The following is a 21,982-nucleotide window of genomic DNA, read 5'->3' on the forward strand; positions in this document are numbered from 1 at the left end:
GAACACTTGACGCGTTTGCACTCGGAGTGTGAGGGAGTTGACAGGCAGCCCTGCAGACAGACAGTGACTGAGCCGTCAGTCGCACTGCTTCCTTTGACTCGTTGACAACGCTGAGGCAGCCTGAACCACAGAGACTACAGCAGTAATTGCGTAAAAGTCCTTATACTGCCGTAAACCTGCAGTAGTTTCAACACGTGTCTTCATGTGTCTGCATGTCAAGGCCGTGTTTAGTGCATCCCAAACCAAAACAAAAATGTTTTGATCTTTTTGTAATCTATTTGTACTGGCTTATGTAACAAACGACGTCAAAGAATCAGAGACTCGGCACTCTCCAGAAACCACGGAAAAGAATGTTGTCCTTTCTTTCTTCTCTCCTTCAAGAGCACTGTGGTGGTGGAGAAGTCCATCCAGGATCTGATGAGTCTGATGCAAGACCTCAGTGCGTACTCCAACCAGTTCCTGGAGATGGTTTGTGACAAGCTCAAAGAGTACAAAGAGATCTGCAACGCCGCCTACAGGTGAGTGAGTATGTGTGTGTGTGTGTGTGTGTGTGTGTGTGTGTGTAGGTTCACATATACATGCACACACATGCGCACACACACACTATATATAATCAGATATCTACATCTTCCTGGTGTGCTGCAGTGATGTTTACAGTTCATAACTACAGTTATTATTTGACTGGTCATGTATCTCACCCTTAACAAGCGTGTGTGTGTTTGAGACTCAAGGTGCATTTGCATGAATGAAGACTTCCTCCAGAAAAGTATGGTTGTGTTGAGATTATTTTCATGACTGTGGATATCCTAAGGAAGTCCTAGTCCATACTTCTCCTCAGAGAGTGGACACACTGACCTGTAAACAATCTACTGCTAAGACAAGAATTCCTCTGGTGTTCACTTAGCATCCTACAAATAAAACAGTGGCTGATGTAAAAGTAAACACTTCGGAGTCCTCCAGTACGAGGTAGAGACCATGTCCCCACTCCTACAGACAAAACCATCCAAGACCTGTTCGTCAGGAGTGAGATGTGCGAACAGTTCAGGTAGTAACTGTGGCACTGTAGCCTGCGAGTGCTCTAAACAGTTTATTAAGGGTGGAGTATCACTCCGCCCTCCACGTGCATCGCTGCAGGAGTTGCATGTTGTATTTCTTGCGATTATCAGCTTTATGTTGGAGAAACCAAGAGAAGAGACGATTTGCTGATCCATTGGAGACCAGGGTTTATGGTCCCCAGTGGCGAGGCATTTTAAGACTAATGGACACTGCGTTAATGACATATCTGTTTGCTTTGCCAGGTGTTGCTATGGCAGCAGTGAAATTAGGAAAGTTAAATCTACTAAATCTACTCGTCTACACTCGTGGAACTTTGCAATCCCATGGAATGAATATCAATTATTTGAACTTCTACTTTTTTCTAATATAAACTGGTTTCACTTGGTAGAACGTCACGTTACGTGCACAGCAGATGAAGGACCTCAGTCTGAAACGTCCCAGTTGGTGTTGTCTGTGTATCCTGTGTGTTGCGTGCTGTTCTGTGTAGTGGCTGTGTAACACGTCTAGCTGCTGACGGATTGTCCCTGCTTCCTCTGATGGTGGAGGCAAAGCCTATGGTTTATGGTGGTTTGACATCTTACTGTGGACAGAACGTTCCTTCCATAAGCGAGGGGACTGTCCGCGTCCCCGGCGTAAGACTGCATGTGACTCAGTTCCTTCCTGTTGTCTTTTGACGCTTTATAATCAGTCTAGTTTGGTTTTAAATCTACTCAGGACTCCAGTACAGCCTCACCCACGCCGATGGGCACCACTCGGTAGATTCGTCATGCTTCCCTCTTCTCCACATTTTCTTCCTGTTGAGTGGGGTCCGAATCTGCTGAGAGTGCTTCTGTTGTCTTTATGTGCCGTCCTGTTTTAACGAATGTCCTGAAGCTGAAATTTGCACATCACAACACAGCCTCAGTCTGTCACAGGATCAGGGATTGGACCTAGAACAGGCTGCCTATGATCTCAGTACAGATGCTCTAAATGTGTGTGTGTGTGTGTGTGTGTGTGTGTGTGTGTGTAAGTGTGTGTGTGTATGTGTGTGTGTTGTTGAATGTGTTTGTGTTTGTCTGTATTTGCACACGTATGCATGTGCATGTTTCTCAGTACCGCTGCTCTAAGTGTGTGTGTGTGTGTGTGTGTGTGTGTGTGTGTGTCTGCTGCAGGGGTATAGTACAATGTGAGGAGAAGCTGACCATAAGTGCGTCCTGGGCCAAAGACGAGGACATCAGTCGTCTCCTTCAGTCCCTGCCCAACTGGGCAAATATGACCCAGCCCAGACAGCTCAGACAGAAGAGAGAGGATGAGGAGGACTTCACTCGGTCAGAACACACGCAGGCGCGCACACACACACACGCGTGTACACGTGCACGTACGCACACACACACACACACACACACACACACACACACACCATTTGGCTCCAAAAACACAACTTTTGTAGAGAAGGAACAGAGAACACTTCATGTATCCGGACATAGAGTTTTAATTTACTACCAGTATAGATCTGAGAGATGGGTGAGACTGGTAATGTTTATGAACCAAACAGTGCTGGATGTTAACTGCAAGCTGTTACTAAGTGCTAAAACAACATATTTCCAAAATATTTGTAAAAATAAGATTATTATATTCAAAAAAGAACAAAAGCAAAACAACGTCCAACTAGTGGAGTACACGAATTTGCATAAAATTTACATATTCAGCCCACTGAGTTGTCATTGCAGAGCAATTGTAAGGCAGAAGCCTGCATTTTTCAAACAGGTACAAATGGAGAAAAAAGAAGTTATATAATGAACTCACATAATGAGGTTTTGGTTTTTACACCAAGATTCTTGGTTTTGATGCATTAAAACAGTTTGCTTTGTCCAGCTTTAACTCCACCAAGTTTTCTTAATTACAAAAAAATGCTGTTGAGATGCACATATATTTATCTTGTGTTGGATACATGATGAGAATTCTGATATGATTGGTGCATGATGGGTGCACGGTGGGTGCATGATTGGTGTAGGATGAGTAGGATGAATGTATGATGGGTGTAGGATGAGTATGATGAATGTATGATGGGTGTAGGATGAGCATGATGTGTGTAGGATGAGCATGATGGGTGTAGGATGAGTAGGATGGGTGTATGATGTGTGTAGGATGAGTATGATGGGTGTAGGATGAGTATGATGAATGTATGATGGGTGTAGGATGAGTATGATGGGTGTATGATGTGTGTAGGATGAGTATGATGGGTGTAGGATGAGTATGATAAATGTATGATGGGTGTAGGATGAGTATGATGGGTGTAGGATGAGTATGATGGGTGTAGGATGAGTATGATGGGTGTAGGATGAGTATGATGGGTGTATGATGAATGTATGTATGAGGGGTGCGTGACGGGTGTGTGATGGGTGCATCTTTCATGTTAACCAGCTCTGATACAGGGTTTCATTCTGCACGTTTTCCACAAATCTGTCACAAATCTTTTTTTTTTTTTTTAAATCCTACTAACCATGTATTTCATTTTAGAAGTTTCTTGTTTAGATGGCATGGATCCATGCTACCTGAAAGTCTCATTCACATTTCATTTTTACATCCCAGGCATGTGCTGTAAATTTCTAAATTGCAGATTTGTTAATGTACTTCCTGGCATACTGGCCGAGTGGGGAACAGACAATGGCACCCAGAAAACCCGTTCAGACAGTCAAGTGCCAAGCATTAGCTACGCTTGCACGTGCATGGCCAGGTTGACACATGTTGTAAGAGTACGTAAACATTTAGCCGCCTGCACTCACAGATCTATGGCCGCGCCGTGGTGCCAGCCCCGTCTGAATGCGTTATTCTGGGCACCCTGCCGTCCTCTTGCAGTGCTCAGCTGCTGTTGAAAGATGGGTGTTGGGTGTTGACAGCCATAATGCCATTGAGCAGACCTGGGTGAACAGGAGCCAACTCGAGTGCCCGTAATTGGCGCTGGTTTGGTCTGAAGCTACGTCTCTCTCTCTCTCCCTCTCTCTTTCTCTCTCTCTCTCTCAGTTCAAACATGAATCCCATAGAACACGCTGACATGGCCATGTGCCCATGGGTCCTTTTCAGGAAATCATTGTAAGAAACGTGAGTGGGAGGGGGAGGGGGCCATTTTTTTATCAGAACTGCTTTATAAGTGTGCACCCCTCGCGCGGGCCACCGTGCGGCATGCAACTGTAACGTAAATAAATGAACAGGCTTGCTGGACAAAAAAGCCAATCTGTTTGGCGCATTATAGAGCTCTATTATTAAAACTCTGAAAACAGTTTCATCAGCCGCACGACAAGGTTGGCGGCGTGCATCTGGCAAACCGACCCACAGTTGTGAAGACCCAGTAATAAGGCCCTTCTTCTCTGATGTTACATTTATTTATCCAGTTATTTGCCCTTTACCCTTCGTTGTAAAACTTGCTAGTTTAAGAGGAACCTCATCTCCCCTCTCCTCCCCTCACCTTTCCCCTTCACTCCTCTGTTTTCTCTTCTCCTCCCTCTCCTCTCCACACTCCTCTGTCCTACCCATCTATCAGTTTCTTTTCCACTGGCTCCATTTAAGCAGAGTTAATGGTGCTTTCCAAACTCATAAACTCTCGTGTCTGTGGTACCATGTAATAAGAATAACGTGCAGAGTTGAAAACCTCACTCAGCCTCCCTTGCGTGCCACGCCGAGGTTTTTCTAGGCCAGTTCTCATCCCTTTCTCTCTCTCTCTCTTTCAGAGTGGCGTTTGCTAAGGAGTCCGAGGTGTTGACCGGTAACCTGGGAGACAAGCTGATTCCCCAGAACGAGATTCTGTGGGATGTCAGTGACATGAAGTCTCTGGCTAACCTGCAGGAGAGCATGGAGTGGCTGTCTGCCCGTCTCCTGGGCTACTTCTCCAGCCTGCCCCAGAGCTCGAGTAAGTGGGGGTGGATGTGTGTGTGGGCGTAGACAGAGACACCGCAATAGATGACAATTCACTTAAAATATCTTTTCTCTAAACTGCCATAGTCATTTAAAGTGTGCCTACTGTGTGTGTGAGTGCTTTCTTGTCTGTGTGTGTGTGTGTGTGTGTGCGTGTGTGTGTGTGTGTGTGTGTGTGTGTGTGTGTGTGACCACGCGTGCTCAGGAGAGTGTGAAACTGAGAGCCTAGCGGGCCCTTTTTTTTTTAAAGCCTTCTGGGCATTATTCAGTGTGCTGAATGCTCCGGTGGGCCAGAGTGCTTCTGCTCGTGTCCTGTACTGACCACTCAGACCCCGATTGCCCGTCTGGCCGTCTGCTTTGGCCCCACCCCCTTCGCTGCAGCTGCCCAGTGCCACACTTAGTTAAAACTGAGAATGGTAAATTAGCTTTTTAAAAACTATTGTTACTTCTCTTTCGCCGTCTCCTTTTTGAGCAAAGACCGCTTCAGAGAGACTTGCTCCAGGAGCAGATAAAAATTCAATAAGAGCACCGTGGAGGACGTGGGCATAATTATCATTAATTCTTCACACTGGCAGTAATGGAGTGTTTTATCATGGCAGGACTGCCTCCGTATTGTTCATTATTTAGTGTTTGCCGAGCTGATGGGCCCATCGCCGACGGAAACCCTTATCTTTCCCTCCTTAAAACCCCTCGCACCTCCACCCACACCGCCCACCCCACACCACACTCCCTTACCCAAATTGGATTTTATATTACAGAGCCAGTCAGGTATGAACAAGTCATTTTCTCTCTGCCTTGTCTAGCAAACTCATACATGTTTGCCAGTGTAATGTGGGCGAGATTAAGGGGCTTCTCCATGCTGGCTTTGGAGTGGGGAGGATAGGAAGAGCGACCTTGAGAGAGGCCCAGAGGATGAGCAGTAGAGGAGGGCACACACTCACACACGGGGGGTGGGGGGGGGGGTGGGGGGGGTTGCCTGGAGGAGACACCAGATCACCTGTGCGTTTAGTCACCTGTGTTGCCACCGTGCACTGGGGTGGGTGTGGGTGTGTGTGTCTGAGAATGTTTAGGCAGTTCAACCATCGTCACCCCACCAAAAAAAAAGCTTTTTGTGCAGTAGATAATAACTGCTATTTCTGAGCCTTAGTGTGTTTACAGCAGCAGTGTTGCGTGCCTCTTGGCCTGCTGGCAGTAAAGACCCCCTCTCTGGAGCAGTAAAGACCCCCTCTCTGGAGCAGTAAAGACCCCCTCTCTGGAGCAGTAAAGACCCCCTCCCTGGAGCAGAGGGGTAATACCACTCTGTGCATGGTTCCCTTTCCTGGGACTGGGTCTGAGCTCCTCTGGTACTGGGTCTGAGCTCCTCTGGTACTGGGTCTGAGGTCTTCTCCTGGTACTGGGTCTGAGTGGCCCCTTTGCTTCTGGAGAAGGCAGGAATGATGTGTGATACCATGAGTGGGACTGAATGTGAGTGGATAATGTCTACTTGGGCTTTGTGCTAAATAATCCCCTGTCACAGTGCGGGTTTTCATTTAGAGCACTGTTTTATTTAGGGCAGGGTGTGTGTGTGTGGGGGGGGGCAGTGTAGATGTGGAGGGGTGTGTGGGGGATGTCCCTGTTGCTGTGTCTGTGTGACTCAAACACAGCTTTTACAGAGTTTTGCTCACATTCTTCATTGAGATTTCACCTTGTTTTTCTGATCTTGAAAATTTATATTTAATATGTGAATCTTTCTTGTGCCGTGTTGGAGCACCGCTTTCCAGCTAGTGAGAGCAAACTGACAGAGGAATCGGGGGTCAGGGAGGTTTAGGTAGACCGATGCCAGGACCCCCATAAAGCTTCAGACGTGTGTGTGTGTGGAGAGAGCTTTAAGGCAGAGCCGTGCAGATAACTGTAAAAATCATCTTGATCTTAGTCAGGAGCAAATGACTTCCTGTTAAGTGATGCACCTCTTTCCTTCATGGTCAGCTTGTGTGTGTGTGTGTGTGTGTGTGTGTAGTATTGTGTGGTGTGTTGGAGCATTTTGTGTGTGGTGTGTTACAGCGTTGTGTGTGCTGTGTGTTGCAGAGTTGTGTTGGAGCATTTTGTGTGTGTGTGTGTGTGTGTAGTATTGTGTGTGTTGTGTGTTGGAAATCCTGCTCTTGCCTCTGTGGACATCCTCTCCGGCCCCTCTGGAGATCCTCTCTTCCAAAGCAGCAGGTTCTCCTCTGTAACCACTGAGCTTGTGTGCTGGGGGCTTTTGTATTGTTGTTGTTCACTGCAAGTGGAGGTCTGCTTTGCACCCATTAGCATAATTTTTGTGGATGCTTCTATACACACACACACACACACATACACACACACATCTACCTTCATACACCCCCTCACTCCTTTTTCTCATTTTCAATTTCTGCTTCCTCTCTCGCTGTCCTGGGGGCTGAGTTGCGGAGTCGTAGCTGTGGAGACGTGGTGGGGGTCAGAGGTCACTAGCTGACAGAGTTCAGCTCTCCCTATGCAGATGTCACTCCTGCACCTGAAGATTAATCAGCACTCTCAGCCAGTCTCATGCATCATTCATGAGCTCATCTCTGTCCTCTTTCTCTCCCTCTCTCTCTCTCTCCTCTCCCTCCCCTCCTCTCCCTCTCTCTCATCTCTCTCTCCTCCTCTCGCTCTCTCTCTCTCCCCTCTCCCTCTCTCTCTCTCTCTCTCTCTCTCTCTCTCTCTCTCTCTCCTCTCTCTTGCCCCCCCCCTTCTTTTTCTTACTTTTTTCCCATTCTGTCTCCTCTTTCTCTCTTTCACATTCCCTTCTTCTCTCTGTTCCCCTCAGGGAGTAACGTGTGTGTGTGTGTGTGTATACATAGTCACTCACTCCTGGGCACAAAAAAAAGGTCCAAACCCAAAGTTACGTTTAATTATTTAATGGTCCTAACAACACATTACTGGTCAGATTCTCCAGGACACTTCTGAGACATGCGCCACCATTTTCTCATCACTGCTCACTGCTGCAGTGAACTCGTGGGGCAACAGGCTGAGAACAGGAAAATGAACGTAGCACAGTTGGGTCACTTCCGTACACTCACATACAGTATGTCCTGCACAGTCCTGCACAGTCCCCTGCACAGTCCTGCTCAGGAAGGAGTGAAGTACAACTGCTGCTCTCTGAGCAAAAATTTATTAAAAAATCTAATAAAGTTAATTACAGTTTTTTGACTATCACCCCTCCACTCCCTTGTAAGAAACATAAACAGAAAGTTTTGGGTTAAAAGACATTTGATGATATCCTGAGCTGCCCTTGCTGCAGATTAAGACAGCATAGTGCTGTAGATTAGATTTGTTTTTGTGCATTTAGCGAGACAATGCTGTCCTGCTTGTCTGTCACCCTGTCACAGTCCGAGTCCCCCTTAACTCAGGTCTCCCTCCCCAGTGGCACCACGCAGAAGCTTCAGATTTGATAGAAACACAATTGGACAAAACTACACACACTCACACACAGGAAGGAGACGGACAGCTCTAGAGGGACGTGGAGGTGCGTTGGATGCTCTGAATCGGCAGCCCCATGCCGAGCAGGCTTGATTGCATCATCAAAGTGAGACGATCTCCAAGGCAGTAGGGTTGGGGAGAATGGATAGCGGGGGGGGGGGCGGGTTGTCAGAGGGACAGAGAAGCCTTTTCAACACTCTATGGCCTACATAAGACACATAAACAGTACTAGTACATGCACAAGTGCTCATGTCTGGCCAAACACACTGTCTAGGCAAATGCACGCACACACACACACAGTCCCTCAGTCAGATACGGATAATACATGCGCTCACACTTTCAAGCCCGGACTGCCTAACCCATGTTTCAGGGTTAATTGGAGATGGTTTTCAGTTCCAGTGGGTTTTGGTTAAATCTCTGTGTATGTGGCAACTCTCCAGGATGGCTTGACTGTGATAAAACAGCACATTCTACAACCTTCTATAACCTTCCCTCTACTGATCCAAACCTCCCATTTTAAAGACGGATAAGTCCGGAAGAATTATCTCATAATATTTATATTCTGTCTGCTTCTCACTGTTCTAACTTTTCCAAAGATGAATGCTCTTAGTTTTGCCTTCCAAATTTGGAAAGATGCTTATTACCTTATTACTAGCAATAAAGATTAAGCATGCAAATGAGTAATAGCTGAAAAGATGCTGAATGGTCTGGGAGGCGGGCATCGTTTCCATGGTAACAGTTTACTTTAGGTTATGGTTCTTCTGTGCCTGTAGTGACTGTGTGCTGGTTGTCGTGCCCACTGAGATTGTGAGCGCTCGGGTATGCCACTCAAAGTCAATGTCTGAAAGATAAACTACAAATTTAGAAGAAAAAAAGAAAAATAAAGCTATTGCAGCAGTATCGTTAACTGAACACGATGGCAAACCCCATCTTCTGGAATTAGTCTGATCCAAATGACTTGCTGACTATATTTGCACTTTATGGTTATCCACATAATAATTTCTGTTCATGATGTGTGTTTCTAATCAAGCCATGTCAAACATGTCTTATCAGTGCGTAACCTGGCTCTGGACTCCTGCGTTTGAGAATAGGGGACCTATAATTGGACTAGTGATGAAGCATACAGAAAGACTTCCATCTTAATTCTTTATCTCCGTCTGGCTCCTGGATGTGGGTGGCTGAGCTGTGTGTGTGTGTGTGTGTGTGTGTGTGTGTGTGTGTGTGTGTGTGTGTGTGTGTGTGTGTGTGTGTGATGTCAGCTGGATGGATTTGAGTCTATTAGTATCATCCCGAGAGATAAATCGTCCCCACAATTAAAGATTAACATGAATTCTTAGGCAGGAGTGATTTACTGGTGACCATGAGAAACAAACTGCAGCTTTCATTTAAAAAATAAATAAAAGAACTGAAATGTGCTTGTGGTTAATGAGGTTGGGGGTTGGGGTTGGACATAGGAGCAGTGTTTACTATCGGTGATGTGGATGTCAGAGTAAAATTAGACTGTATTAAATATGTGTGTCTCATGGGTGAAGGAGACTGGACAGACAGTCTGATTCTCCCACACCTTTATGCAGCTCCTCTGTGTGTGTTAATCTTGCCACAAAAGGTTCTGTAGCGTGCACACATGCACGATTGTGTGGAAGTGCAGTAGCTTGTATGGGTGTATCTCCATGTCTGTGATTGTGTGAAAATTCTGTAGCCGGTGTGTGTGATTGCATGAAAGTGTTATAGCTGGACTGTGTGTAGGGGAGGATTGTGTGAAAGTACTGTAGCTGGTGTGGGTTTGTGTGTGTGGGTGTGTCTTTTTGTCTGTCTGTGTGTGGGTGTGTCTGGGTGTATCTGTGAAAGAGGGTGACCTTCACAAGGTCAAAGACAAGCTGCAGAGTTTTAGGTACTCAATGCCCATCACCTCTTCATCTTTCTAAATGATCTGCCACCACACACACACACACACACACACACTCACACAAAGACACAGTGTGTATGCTCTATGCCTGTCTAGTCATCTGTTCTTTTCAGTCCACCTGACCTTTCTGGAAGACTCATTTAATTTGGATTTATGCAGTAGAGACCTAACAGGTGTATTAGGGTTGAGAGTCCATGTGTACTGTAGTTATTTTTAGTTTTTACTGTTTGCTATATACACAGCTATATGTTCACGTGTGTGTGTGTGTGTGTGTGTGTGTGTGTGTGTGTGTGTGTGTGTGTGTGTGTGTGTGTGTGTGTATGCGCGTGCTTAGGTGCATCTCCAGGCTCAGACACTCAAGTGAGCAGTGAGAACGTGCGCAGTCGTGAGCACATTCTGCAGACCCTATCCGACCTCTCAAGATCCTTCCAGGACATCGCTGACCGCTGTCTGCTCGTGCTGCACCTGGAGGTTAGGTGGGTCCGAGCGGAACAGCGGAGCCTCTCTCACACCTACACACACACACACACACACACACACACACACACACACACACACACACACACACACACACACACACTGCCCCTCACAGTACGTCTGTTATGGCTCTTTCCACTCGGTGTATGAGTACGCACAAGAACCTCAGGGTCTTCCTTCCTTAAGAGCCCCTCACACTGGGGTCTTTGGCCAGCCGATTTGCGCAAACCTCCCCCACAGCAAAGCTAAACAGCGCTAATGTTTAAAGAGCACTAAACGTCGTTAGTGTTTAGAGAAGCCCGGGTGCGAGGGCATGTTCCTTTATCCCCCTGCTACCTGTTTCTCTTCCTTTGGCGGAAGTACGGTCATTTAACAGACCCAGACGGCCACTTCTCCTCTACGTCTCAGACGGCTCACGCTGCTCATGCGCCGCTAAGCTCATATTTTGATTTAGAAACAATATCTCACTACTCTCATATCACACGTTATTGGCTTTTTCCATCAGGCAGATTTCCCCCGGCTGTGCTTCTGAGTGGATTAGCCGTGGGAGGGGGCAGAGAAGGCTGCTAGGTGGGTGGCAGAAGGGACACACACACACACTCACACACACACTCATACACACACACACGTGCAGTGGCCCGCATCAGTCAAACAGGACTCTATAGAGTTTGTGTTTTTTAGACTTGGAGCTTCACCAGGCCTCTCGAGATCTTTCTCACCATAGCTACAAGCCCATGTTCACAGAGCGAGACTGAGCAAACGGCGTCATGAGGAAAGTTCAGTCATAAAGCCTCCAGTGCTGCCTTGCTGCCTCTCGGCAATGTCTCGGAAATGTCTCGGTTTTCAGGGACTGAGCTGTTGACTCTTTATGGCTCTACTCTTGGTTCGGCTGTCTTCCCTTTCCCAGGGTGCACTGCTTCCATCATCTCATCCCCCTGGCCAAGCAGGGCAACTATGCCATCGTGGCCAATGCCGCTAGCATGGACTACGACCCCCTGGTGGTCAAACTGAACAAGGACATCAGCGCCATCGAGGAGGTGATGGGAGCCAGCCTGCAACAGCACAAGTTCCAGTACATCTTCGAGGGTGCGTGAGTCGATTTGCGCGTGTGTGTGTGTGTGTGGGGGGGGGGGGCGGGGACACACCACTTACATTTCAGCTGGGCTAAAGGTCCCTTGGCAGTAAACATTAGTGGGTTTAAACTTCAGCGTATCAGAAGACAGATTTTATGCATGGGGAGAGATGGAGTAGCAGCAAAAAAAAAATCTAAAAAAGTCTGCAGTAAAGACAAACTGCCACCTACACATGTGCACAGGGCATACTCCAACTTTGGTACTGTTTTATCTCTAGTCTCTTAAGAAGCTTTCCTGCAAATCTGTCTGATAATTTGGTTGCTAAATGTGACTATCATTTTTAAATTGTTTAGCTGACCCCATTTTAAAATAATGGAACCCTGTTTGGGGTCTCGGGCCAAGAGCTAGCATTGGCGTTGGTGTTGACGTTGGTGTTATGCTCTCTCCCCTCCGCACGCCGGGCAGGTTTGGGACACCTGATCTCCTGCATTCTCATCAACGGCGCGCAGTACTTCAAACGCATAAGTGAGTCTGGCATCAAGAAGATGTGCAGGAATATCTTTGTGCTTCAGCAGAACCTCACCAACATCACCATGTCACGGGAAGCAGACCTGGATTTTGCGAGGTAACACACACACACACACACACACACACACCTTGAGCTGCTTGCTCTGTCCAGGCAGGATAGATGATAACAAATAATGACAGAGAAGCAGTTAAGAAACATTGGCAGTCTTTAAGAAATAAACGTCACGTGACCCGAAAAGGGAAACTAACACAAGTATGAATGGTGCATGACATATCTGTTATATCCTTACAGGTTGAGTGGGAAGTTTGTTTGTCATATTTTTTAAAACGCAGCCTTTGTGTTGCATCGTAGTTTCGTGTTTGTTTCCGGTCAGAACTTACTGGAAATCAGGCAAACTGGGATGTGCTGGGATGGTCTCCTGTATTCCTCTATTCCTGTCCTGCCACTCAGTTTCTGTCTGTCTGTGTCTCTGTGAGTGTGGGGGTGTGGGTCCTGGTCTCTCTCTCTCTCTCTCTGTGTGTGTGTGTGTGTGTGTGTGTGTGTGTGTGTGTGTGTGTGTGTGTGTGTGTGTGTGTGTGTGTGGGAGGAGCAGATGTTGATTTTAATTACAGGGCCTTGTTACTCCCACCTAGTCCATGCATTTTTACAAGCCTTTTTAGAACCTAAATATTTCAGATTTGAGCTCAACACTGACACCCGAACACTCATAGACAGTGATGACAGTGATGCATGTGGGAGGGTCCAGGACTGAGAGGGTATCATTTTAGTTGGTATCATGTTTGTCAGTTAATTTACCAACTGAGTGTATTAGCCCATATGTTTTCATGACTCCTCAATGTTATTTCGGTCATATTTTTAGCTTGCCTGTCATTTCTCACTTTTACCGTGTTTGTGTGACTTTGTGGGAGTGTGTGTGTGTGTGTGTGTGTGTGTGTCTGTATATGTTTGTGTGTGTGTGTATGAGAGAGAGAGAGAAGAGCATAAGGGCTCATTGTAAGAGACAGAAGGTTATATGGATGGAGGGAGCCGGGGACAAAAAGCGGGACCCCCTGAGGAAGAGGGCAATCGCTGGACAGGCTCCTATCTGAATGTTTGCTCTGGGCAGGTAGGCCAAGGACACAGTAATAACCATCGATTGGAGGCTTACTATTAAACCGTACCGTGCCATGGATGAGAAAAGCCTTTGGAAACAGTGACATCTAGTGGCCATCCGCACATGTGTGGCAAAAGCACCACGTATGACGCATTCTGAAAGGTGCATTGAGCAGATATTGCTGTTTAATTATGTGCAGAAATGTGGCATGTGCCGAGACGGTTGTAGTGTGAGGGTTTGAGGCATTCTCCGAGCTCTAATCAGTCTGCTATTTACACCCTTTATTTTAAAATGACCTTGGAGCTGGTCTTCCTCCCTAGAATCTGGAGAGAAAGAGAGAAAAGGAGAAACCTACTGCAGATACACACACACACACACACACACACACACACACACACACAGCCACCATCTGTTCCAAGCCTCATACAGAGTCAGACCGAGCCCTGTAGGTGTCTCTGTAATGTCTAATCAACATCACCAGAATCTGAAGGGAGGGGTGTGTGTGTCACTCTGCACCTGCATGTATGTGCATTTATGTGTGTGTAGGTGCGGGTGCGCTTGCTTGTGTGTGTGTGTGAGAGTGTGTGCTTGTGTATGTACATGTTAGTGGGTAGCTTTTCTTTGACTCCTCTCTGCTGTTTCTAATTTCCTAGACTACAGGTGGATGAGACATAGAATAGAGAGATGACAACCCCCCCCCCACACACACATCCCAACAGAATCAACAGGATCAGACATTCCCATCCTTCTAACAGCGAGTCATTTTCAGTGCACTTATCCCCCCCCCCCCCCCCCCCACACACACACAGAGGCTCGTGCATCCAGCAGCGACTCTTGCTGCTACCTGTTCTCGCCTTCGCTTGCGGGGCTACAGGATGCTGGCAGGGGGGTGTTGTGTGCACGGCCCCTCCCCCATCTCATCCACATCGATGTTAGGTGCTGCCCCTGGTGAGTAAAGCAGAGGCTATGGATCAATGAGGAAGAGGAGCGTCTTCGGCATGCTGCTCTCTCCGATGCTGTGATATGGGCTGTTCTGTGCAGCCACATAACGGTCCTCTAGGTGGCAGCACTTTCTGCATCAGCTGAGAAGAGAGTGAAAGGTTGACTGTGTGTGTGTGTGTGTGTGTGTGTGTGTGTGTGTGTGAGAGAGAGAGAGAGGGAGATTACATATGTGCCTACATGAGTGAAAGTAATGTCTTAGATTGGGATGGGTGAGAATTTCAATATGAAAATTTGGAGGCGAGACGTTACTGGAATGCAGCATTGCATCCAGCAGGTTAGCTCAGTAGTCTCTTTAAGGTCCTTATTCAATAGTCTGTTTAAGTTCCTAATTCAGTAGTCTAAATATGGTCCTAATTCAGTAGTCTGTTTGAGGTCCTATTTCAGTAGTCTGTTTGAGGTCCTATTTCAGTAGTCTGTTTGAGGTCCTATTTCAGTAGTCTGTTTGAGGTCCTAATTCAGTAGTCTGTTTAAGACCCTAATCCAGTACTCTGTTTAAGGTCCTAATTCAGTAGTCTGTTTGAGGTCCTATTTCAGTAGTCTGTTTGAGGTCCTAAATCAGTAGTCTGTTTAAGACCCTAATCCAGTACTTTGTTTAAGGTCCTAATTCAGTAGTGTGTTTAAGGCCCTAAATCAGTAGTCCGTTTAAAGCGCTAATTCATTAGTCTAAGGTCCAATGTATATCACTGTTACCTGTCTGATTGGCTGCATAGCTGTATGTATATCACTGTTACCTGTCTGTCTGCTCTGCTTAGATGTTACTGAGGTGGGTTAGAGCTGCATTTTGGTGACTTGCAGACAGCAGGGGAGGCGTGGGGGGGGGTTTCAGCTCCCCAAAAAAACCTCTATGGCAGTCGTGACTTAGGAACCTTCCGGAAAAACGGCATTTAGCCAGCATGTCAGGGTGATGGCCCGGTGTGTTTACACACCGCAGTTCGCTAGCACACTACAAGACAGAGCAGCAGCTGCTCCTGACAGCACTGTGATGTGTGTGCATGCGTGTGTATGCACTTCTGACGTTCCCCTCTGTTGTCTTTCACATTCTCTCCCTCCTCTCCATTGTATTTCAGCTGTTCTGCTTTTTTGCACTCGTGATCAGGACGCGACCACCGCGCAGAGCATCACCGCCCAGGGTCCCCGTCCAATGCGCTGCACTTGGCAGAAAAACCTTTAGTTTCGTCTTCTCCATGTCCCCACCTGTAGGATGGCTGAGCACAGGGAAAACGTGCATTTGCATTTGTTACCGTGGTGACAAGCGCATGCGTTCTGCTTGATGGAGACGATCACTCAGAGTGCGCCCCCCCCCCCCAATCTCTTCCCCTCTCTCCTGTTTTTTTCTCTCACTCCATTTTCCATTTCTCTCTCTCTCTCCCTCCCATCTCTTGTCATCCCTCGCTCCTTCTTTCCTGGCTGTTGACTAATGTGTTGTTGAGAATGCGCTGACAGAGGCAGCCTTTAATGGTTGTAATATTGTCCATGCTGGGAGTTGGAGGGGACGCATTGTGCTGATCCCTCTTGTTTTCCTCCCTGTCTGCTCACTCTCTCCACGCGGGCGCACATCACCCCTCCCCCTCCGCTGCGTGCGTCATAAATCTGCTTAATGCCCTCTGTATACAGGACTGTGCTCTGAAACGCAGGCTAATTAAAATTTAATGGCACACAGAGAATGCACTCGCAGGTGTCAGGCCAGTCGAGGACAGAGACACGAGCACGTGTGTGTGTGTGTGTGTGTGTGTGTGTGTGTATGTGTGTGTGTGTGTGTGTGTTTCGGTGAAAACATAGCATTTGCTGTTCATTATCTTCTACTAATGGGAAATTAGTTGAGTGTGGAGGTTGAGTGTATGTGTGTGTGTGTGTGTGTGTGTGTGTGTGTGTGTGTGTGTGTGTGTGTGTGTGTGTGTGTGTGTGTGTGTGTGTGTGTGTGTGTGCACGTATATGGGAGGTAAAAGGCCACATAGATTGAATGTGATTTACCAAAACTGGAGTCATTTTAAAGTTCCTGGGAAATTAAGTGCTTTCATACTGGCAGAGAACCCCACCAGTCCATAACCAACCTGTAGTAACACACACACGCACACACCTCTGACGCTGTCTAAGAGATTTTTACCCTTTGTTAGAGCTCTTAATCAGCTGTGTTACGCTTACCCTTGTTCTCTTCTGCAGTCCTACCTTGACACACTTTGAGCAAAGTTGTGTGTCTACACAGGACTGTGGGCTGGTACATTAACACTGTAGTATCAGAGGTTAGTGGGACATGTCACAGCCAGGACATTATAAATGGTGGTGTTTTATTCCTGTGTCAGAGATGGATGGAGGTGAATGGACCGGCCCAATCTCACTCCTGCAGCTGCTACAATTACCCAAAGATCTCATATATATACATATATATATACACACACACACACACACATATACAATCTCACTCCTGCAGCCGCTACAATTACCCAAAGATCTCATATATATACATATATACACACACATATACATACACACACACACACACACACACACACACACACACACATACACACATACATATACAATCTCACTCCTGCAGCCGCTACAATTACCCAAAGATCTCATATATATATATATATATATATATATATGTATATATATATATATGTATGTATATGTATATGTATATATATATATATATGTATGTATATGTATATATATATATATATATGTGAGAGATTTTAGGGTAAGTAATTGTAGCGGCTGCAGGAGTGAGATTCTATATATATATATGTGTGTGTGTGTGTATATATATATTGGAGAGAGATTCAAAATTGTAGTAAAGTACACAGAGTTTCCAGGGAAGCACTTTGCTTGCACAGCTGATGAAGGACCTCTGTCTGAAACGTTCTGTTTCTCTGGAAACTCTGTTGTACTTTACTAGTTTTGAATATCTCTACATCTCTTACTACACTGTAGTTACTCACCTAGAATCTTCTTGGGATTTGTTATATATATATATATATATATATATGTATGTGTGTGTGTGTGTGTGTGTGTGTGTGTGTGTGTGTGTGTGTGTGTGTGTGTGTGTGTGTGTGTGTGTGTGTGTGTGTGTGTGTGTGTGTGTGTGTGTCCATTATAAATAATGTATTCACATACAATTCTAGTGCTCCATATTGATAACCATGTTTTTGCATGCAGAAACAAAACAGGTTTCCACAAATAACTTGCAGCCCTCGGGGTCTTCAGAGATTCTATTTTCAGTTTAGCTTTGCATGTGCTGTGTGGGAATGTGAATCGGCCTTTTTCACTAGAGGAAAAGAAGTCATTATCTACTTCCTGTTTCTATAGCAGTACGACCTTGCCTGTGTAGGGGGTGCATTCAGTGTCGGAGCCATGCAAAGACCGCGTGGAGCAGCTGGACACAGTACACTCCTCCAGCGCACACTCCTCCAATACACTCCTCCAGCACCTCTGCTGCACCTCACGGCCAGTGAGGAAGTCGTTGTGTGGGGGAAACCCTCTCGAAATGAGAGACAATGAGAATTTTCACGATGCTAAATTGAGTTCCATTTCCTAGGAAATTTCTGGATAGAGAAGCAAGCGTTAATTTAAAAAAAAAAGTTTATATTTTGCTCATTAACATAATTTATTGCTTAATTTCTTGATTAATTAACATTATTTACTACAATATGTGGCCCTCCGAATCCTGGCCTTCGAAGATCGGCGTCCAAAACAACCTGCAGCTGTGTGTTGTGGGTCAATGTGTTGGAGCTCTGGCCTCAGCAGAAAGGTTGGCCACATTCCCCGCTGCCTGCCTCCATATGTAATACGCCCCCTTTCCCATTTGTCCTTGGAAGACAGGAGAAAATTCTCCGCCGTTGCTGGCTAGTCTGGCATAGATTTTTGACTTTGAATCGTTGTGATGGTGATATCCCCAGAGCCTGGACACCTCTCTTGTTATCTGGAAAGGCTTGCTGTGGCCTCCTGTTTTGACTTTGAAGGTGGAGTCGAGGCTGGGGGGTGGAGTGAGGTTGCAATAAAGCATCCTGTGCAGCTCATTGAGAGTGCGGTCACAGGCCTGAATACCTCGGGGAGTGTGTCTGCCTGATAGAGGAGTTAGGGAGTGAGGGATTCCTGCTTTCCTCAGCACTTCTCTGTAGGCTTTGGGAGTTCAGATGGAGCAGCAACATTTGGGGCCCGAGAGAGAGAGAGAGAGAGAGAGAGAGAGAGAAAGAGCGATAGAAAGGAGAGGGTTTGGGAGGACGAGTGGACACAATGCGCTGTGACCGGGGGGAGGGGGACCATCCTTGGCAAAGAACTCTTATCGCTGTGCCTGTGATTGTGGCAACGCGGCAGAAATACAAGCTGTAGTGTATGAGGTGGACGAGTGTGCAGCGAGCGGTTTCCTTGGCTCCCGTCTGTAAGATGTCATGAATTTATTCGCTTTTTACATGTTAAAGGTATGATGTTTCTGCCCGCAAAGAGTTGAAGGAAGCTGGAAGAAGACTAATGGAATTCAGAGACCCCTGGGTGGCCATCTGCCTAGCAACCGATGTACTGGAAGTGAGGGAGTGCGTCGGGCAAAGCAAGAGCAGTGCATTCTCTCCCGAATAACTTAACCTTGCAGTGCTTCTGCCACCTACAGGCAGAGCCACGGTACTACCGGCCTCTGATGCACATCCTGTCCCTGTGCAGGCAGTACTACGAGATGCTGTACAACGTGGCAGACGAGCTGCTGAACCTGGTGGTGGACCAGGGCGTGCGCTACACCGAGCTGGAGTACATCAACGCCCTGGGTCTGCTACATCGCAGCCAGACGGGCGTCGGGGACCTGACCGTGCAGAACACGCGTCTGCAGCGCCTCAAGGAGATCATCTGTGAACAGGCAGCCATCAAACAGGCCAGCAAGGACAAGAAGATCACAACCGTGTAGACGCGCGTGTGTGTGTGTGTGTGTGTGTGTGTGTGTGTGTGTGAGTGAGTGAGTGTGTGTGTGCGCGCTGCCGCTGCTGTCTGCTGCTGGCCACGCCCATCTGCGGCCTGCACAGTCCAGCCCATATTTCGGTTGTGCCATTAACTTGACTAATGAATTAGTTTGTGGAGTTGAAACTTCTACACTTGCATTGCTGATTTTAGCCCTTCATTTACTTTAAAATATTCATGAAGTTGGTTGACGTACTCTGTTCGCGTTGAGCCGGAAGTGTTGTGGACTAGAAAGAGAATTTTTCATCTTGGCAGCTTTGCACAAATGCTGTCTGTATACTCTCACTTCCATCTACACGCACACGCACACACACACACACACAGCCCTCTCTATAATGAAATAATCCTTTTCTGCATGTCCCACAAGCACTGACCTCACCTTGCGAAATAAGCAGATGGATTCAATGCGCGTGACTCGGCGAGGTTGTCGTCTAATTTTCCTATAATATAAAACCGCTGCTCTCAATTACGGAATCTCCCACCCCTGCTGCTTGTGCCTGGAATAAAAGATGCCGGATTAGGGCCCTCCGCTCCATTATCAGTACAACGCGAAAGGCATCCTCCGCTTGTGTTGGTTTGTTTTCGTACCTTACTGAAGGAAACGGGAAGCAGCTCCGGCTCATTCTATCTAGCGCCTTCTTATCCTCTCCATCATCCCTCCTAGTTTTATCCCCTCCACACTGGTTGATGGAGAAGCTGGGGGGGGGGGGGACTAATCCCTCTGGAAGTGTGGAGGTGTGTCGTCATTAGGGGGCTCAGTCAGGCACATGGACAGCCGGAGCTCCTCTCTCGGTCTCGTCACGGTCGGCTCTCCGACCTCCAGTTGAAAACGCTGGAGGTTTCACTCGATTTTTTTTTTTCTTCTTAGGCCTCACTTGCTTAAAACGACCAGCGCCGTCACTTCCCTACAGATGTGCGCACACACAGAACCACAAATCATTCAGTTTTTTTTCTGCCCCTTGGTGTTTTTAGTTCATTAACTCTGAAGAAATCTACTTAACGAGAGAGAGAGAGAGAGAGGAAAAGAGAAATAGAGAGAGGGAAAGAAAGAGAGAGAGAGAGAGAGAGAGGGAAAGAAAGAGAGAGAGAGAGAGAGAAAGAGAGGGAAAGAAAGAGAGAGAGAGAGAGAGAAGCCCATCGATATGGCGCGCCGGTACCAGGCAGGAGTGCTCCCCAAAGCCATATCACCACTACATCACTCGCTGCTTAGAATCAATACCAGCTTCTGGGCTGCTGGAGGTATTAATGCGGAGAAAAAAAAATCTCTAATATTCCAGCCTAATTTGAATTTTGCTTGAAGACCATGAAAGGGGGTGTTTGATAATGCAGCAGTGTAGTGCTGTAGCTGTATGTGGATTGTGAGGGTTTTATGGAGGGTCTCTCTTTACCTATGTGCCCTTGGTAAGCCAGGTGAGGGCTTTATGGAGAGTCTCTCTTGACCTGTGTGCCTGTGAGCCCTTGGTAATACAGGTGCGTTTGACCTCAGGGCCATCGCTTTAGGTTTACCTCACGATTCCAGACAGGAGCAGTGTTCAGCAGAGACACAACTGGCAGATGTATAGAACTATACTCACAAAAAGATGCTATGAACTATTGCCGAATTAACCTAATTAACAACATGCTCAAAAATAGGGTGGTTTTTTTTTGTACTTTTGCATATATATTTTTTAGGTTAATGCATTACATTTGTTATGACGTTATAGCGATTCATAAGTTTTGCACATAACTGTAATTGCACATTACTATGTAAATTTTATGGCTTGGTTTCTTAGCATTTTTTTTCAGATGTATTTAAAATGATCTCAAATCCAGTTTTACCAAGATGACATCAACCTTTCTCACAGCTCATGGCCTGAATGGGAACACCTTGATCATACACTGGAAACAATCCCTTATGAATCCAGTGTCTTGTGAACGAAACACTAATGAACGTTACTGAAGAGTGTTTGCCTGGTGTTGAAATTATCCACAGTATGGCAGCTGTTTCAGATTATATTAAACAGGATGCTGGCCAGCTCAACCTGTTTTATGTTCATTTGTTGTTATTTCCTGTTGCTGTTTTTGATTCCAAGTTTTGAGAAGAGAAGGCCCATTAAGCACATACTGTAATTTAAGGAGACTAATGGGCTTTCTCATAATTCTCTCTGACCACATTTTGTGGAGCACTTCAGTTTGAAATCTGCCAAATGTCACAAATAAAATAAAGGACACAAAGACAAACTGTGCAAGTTTTTATTTCCCCCGTTATTATCTAAACACCTGTTCTTAAACATTATCCCACACAGGCTTTTTATAAAAGGCATGAATATATCATCCAGTGCATCACTTTTTTTTTCCAAATAAATCATTTATTTTATGACATTGTAATATGTGTCGGCTCTCAGAATATGTAATACATTCACACTAAATATGTTTGATTGTTTAAATGACATCATCCCTCTTTTTAGTGCAATTGCTCTGCTGATAAAATCCCTGCTGGCAAACCTTTGAAAGCAGTATGCTGTATTTGAATAAACTAAAACCTGTAGATCTGTCAACTCATGGATTCCACTTTA

The 21,982-nt window shown here is 46.3% G+C and overlaps 1 protein-coding gene across 2 annotated transcripts in view; it reads left to right on the plus strand.

Annotated features, from left to right (window-relative positions):
- Nucleotides 1-21,964, plus strand: part of exoc4 (exocyst complex component 4) — a 110,023-nt gene extending 88,059 nt beyond the window's left edge. The window contains exons 12-19 of one of the 2 annotated variants that reach the window (XM_035528010.1): nucleotides 382-518; nucleotides 2,208-2,363; nucleotides 4,764-4,942; nucleotides 10,644-10,785; nucleotides 11,694-11,872; nucleotides 12,325-12,484; nucleotides 18,905-19,007; nucleotides 19,140-21,964. In XM_035528010.1, coding sequence (XP_035383903.1) covers nucleotides 382-518; nucleotides 2,208-2,363; nucleotides 4,764-4,942; nucleotides 10,644-10,785; nucleotides 11,694-11,872; nucleotides 12,325-12,484; nucleotides 18,905-19,007; nucleotides 19,140-19,325 — 1,242 coding nt within the window. In that variant the 3' untranslated portion in view covers nucleotides 19,326-21,964. The remainder of the gene's footprint in view (nucleotides 1-381; nucleotides 519-2,207; nucleotides 2,364-4,763; nucleotides 4,943-10,643; nucleotides 10,786-11,693; nucleotides 11,873-12,324; nucleotides 12,485-18,904; nucleotides 19,008-19,139) is intronic. The other variant, XM_035528011.1, reaches the window with a different exon arrangement.
- Nucleotides 21,965-21,982: the final 18 nt, after the last annotated feature.

Source organism: Electrophorus electricus, chromosome 7, assembly GCF_013358815.1.
Source record: "Electrophorus electricus isolate fEleEle1 chromosome 7, fEleEle1.pri, whole genome shotgun sequence".
Lineage (NCBI taxonomy): Eukaryota > Metazoa > Chordata > Actinopteri > Gymnotiformes > Gymnotidae > Electrophorus > Electrophorus electricus.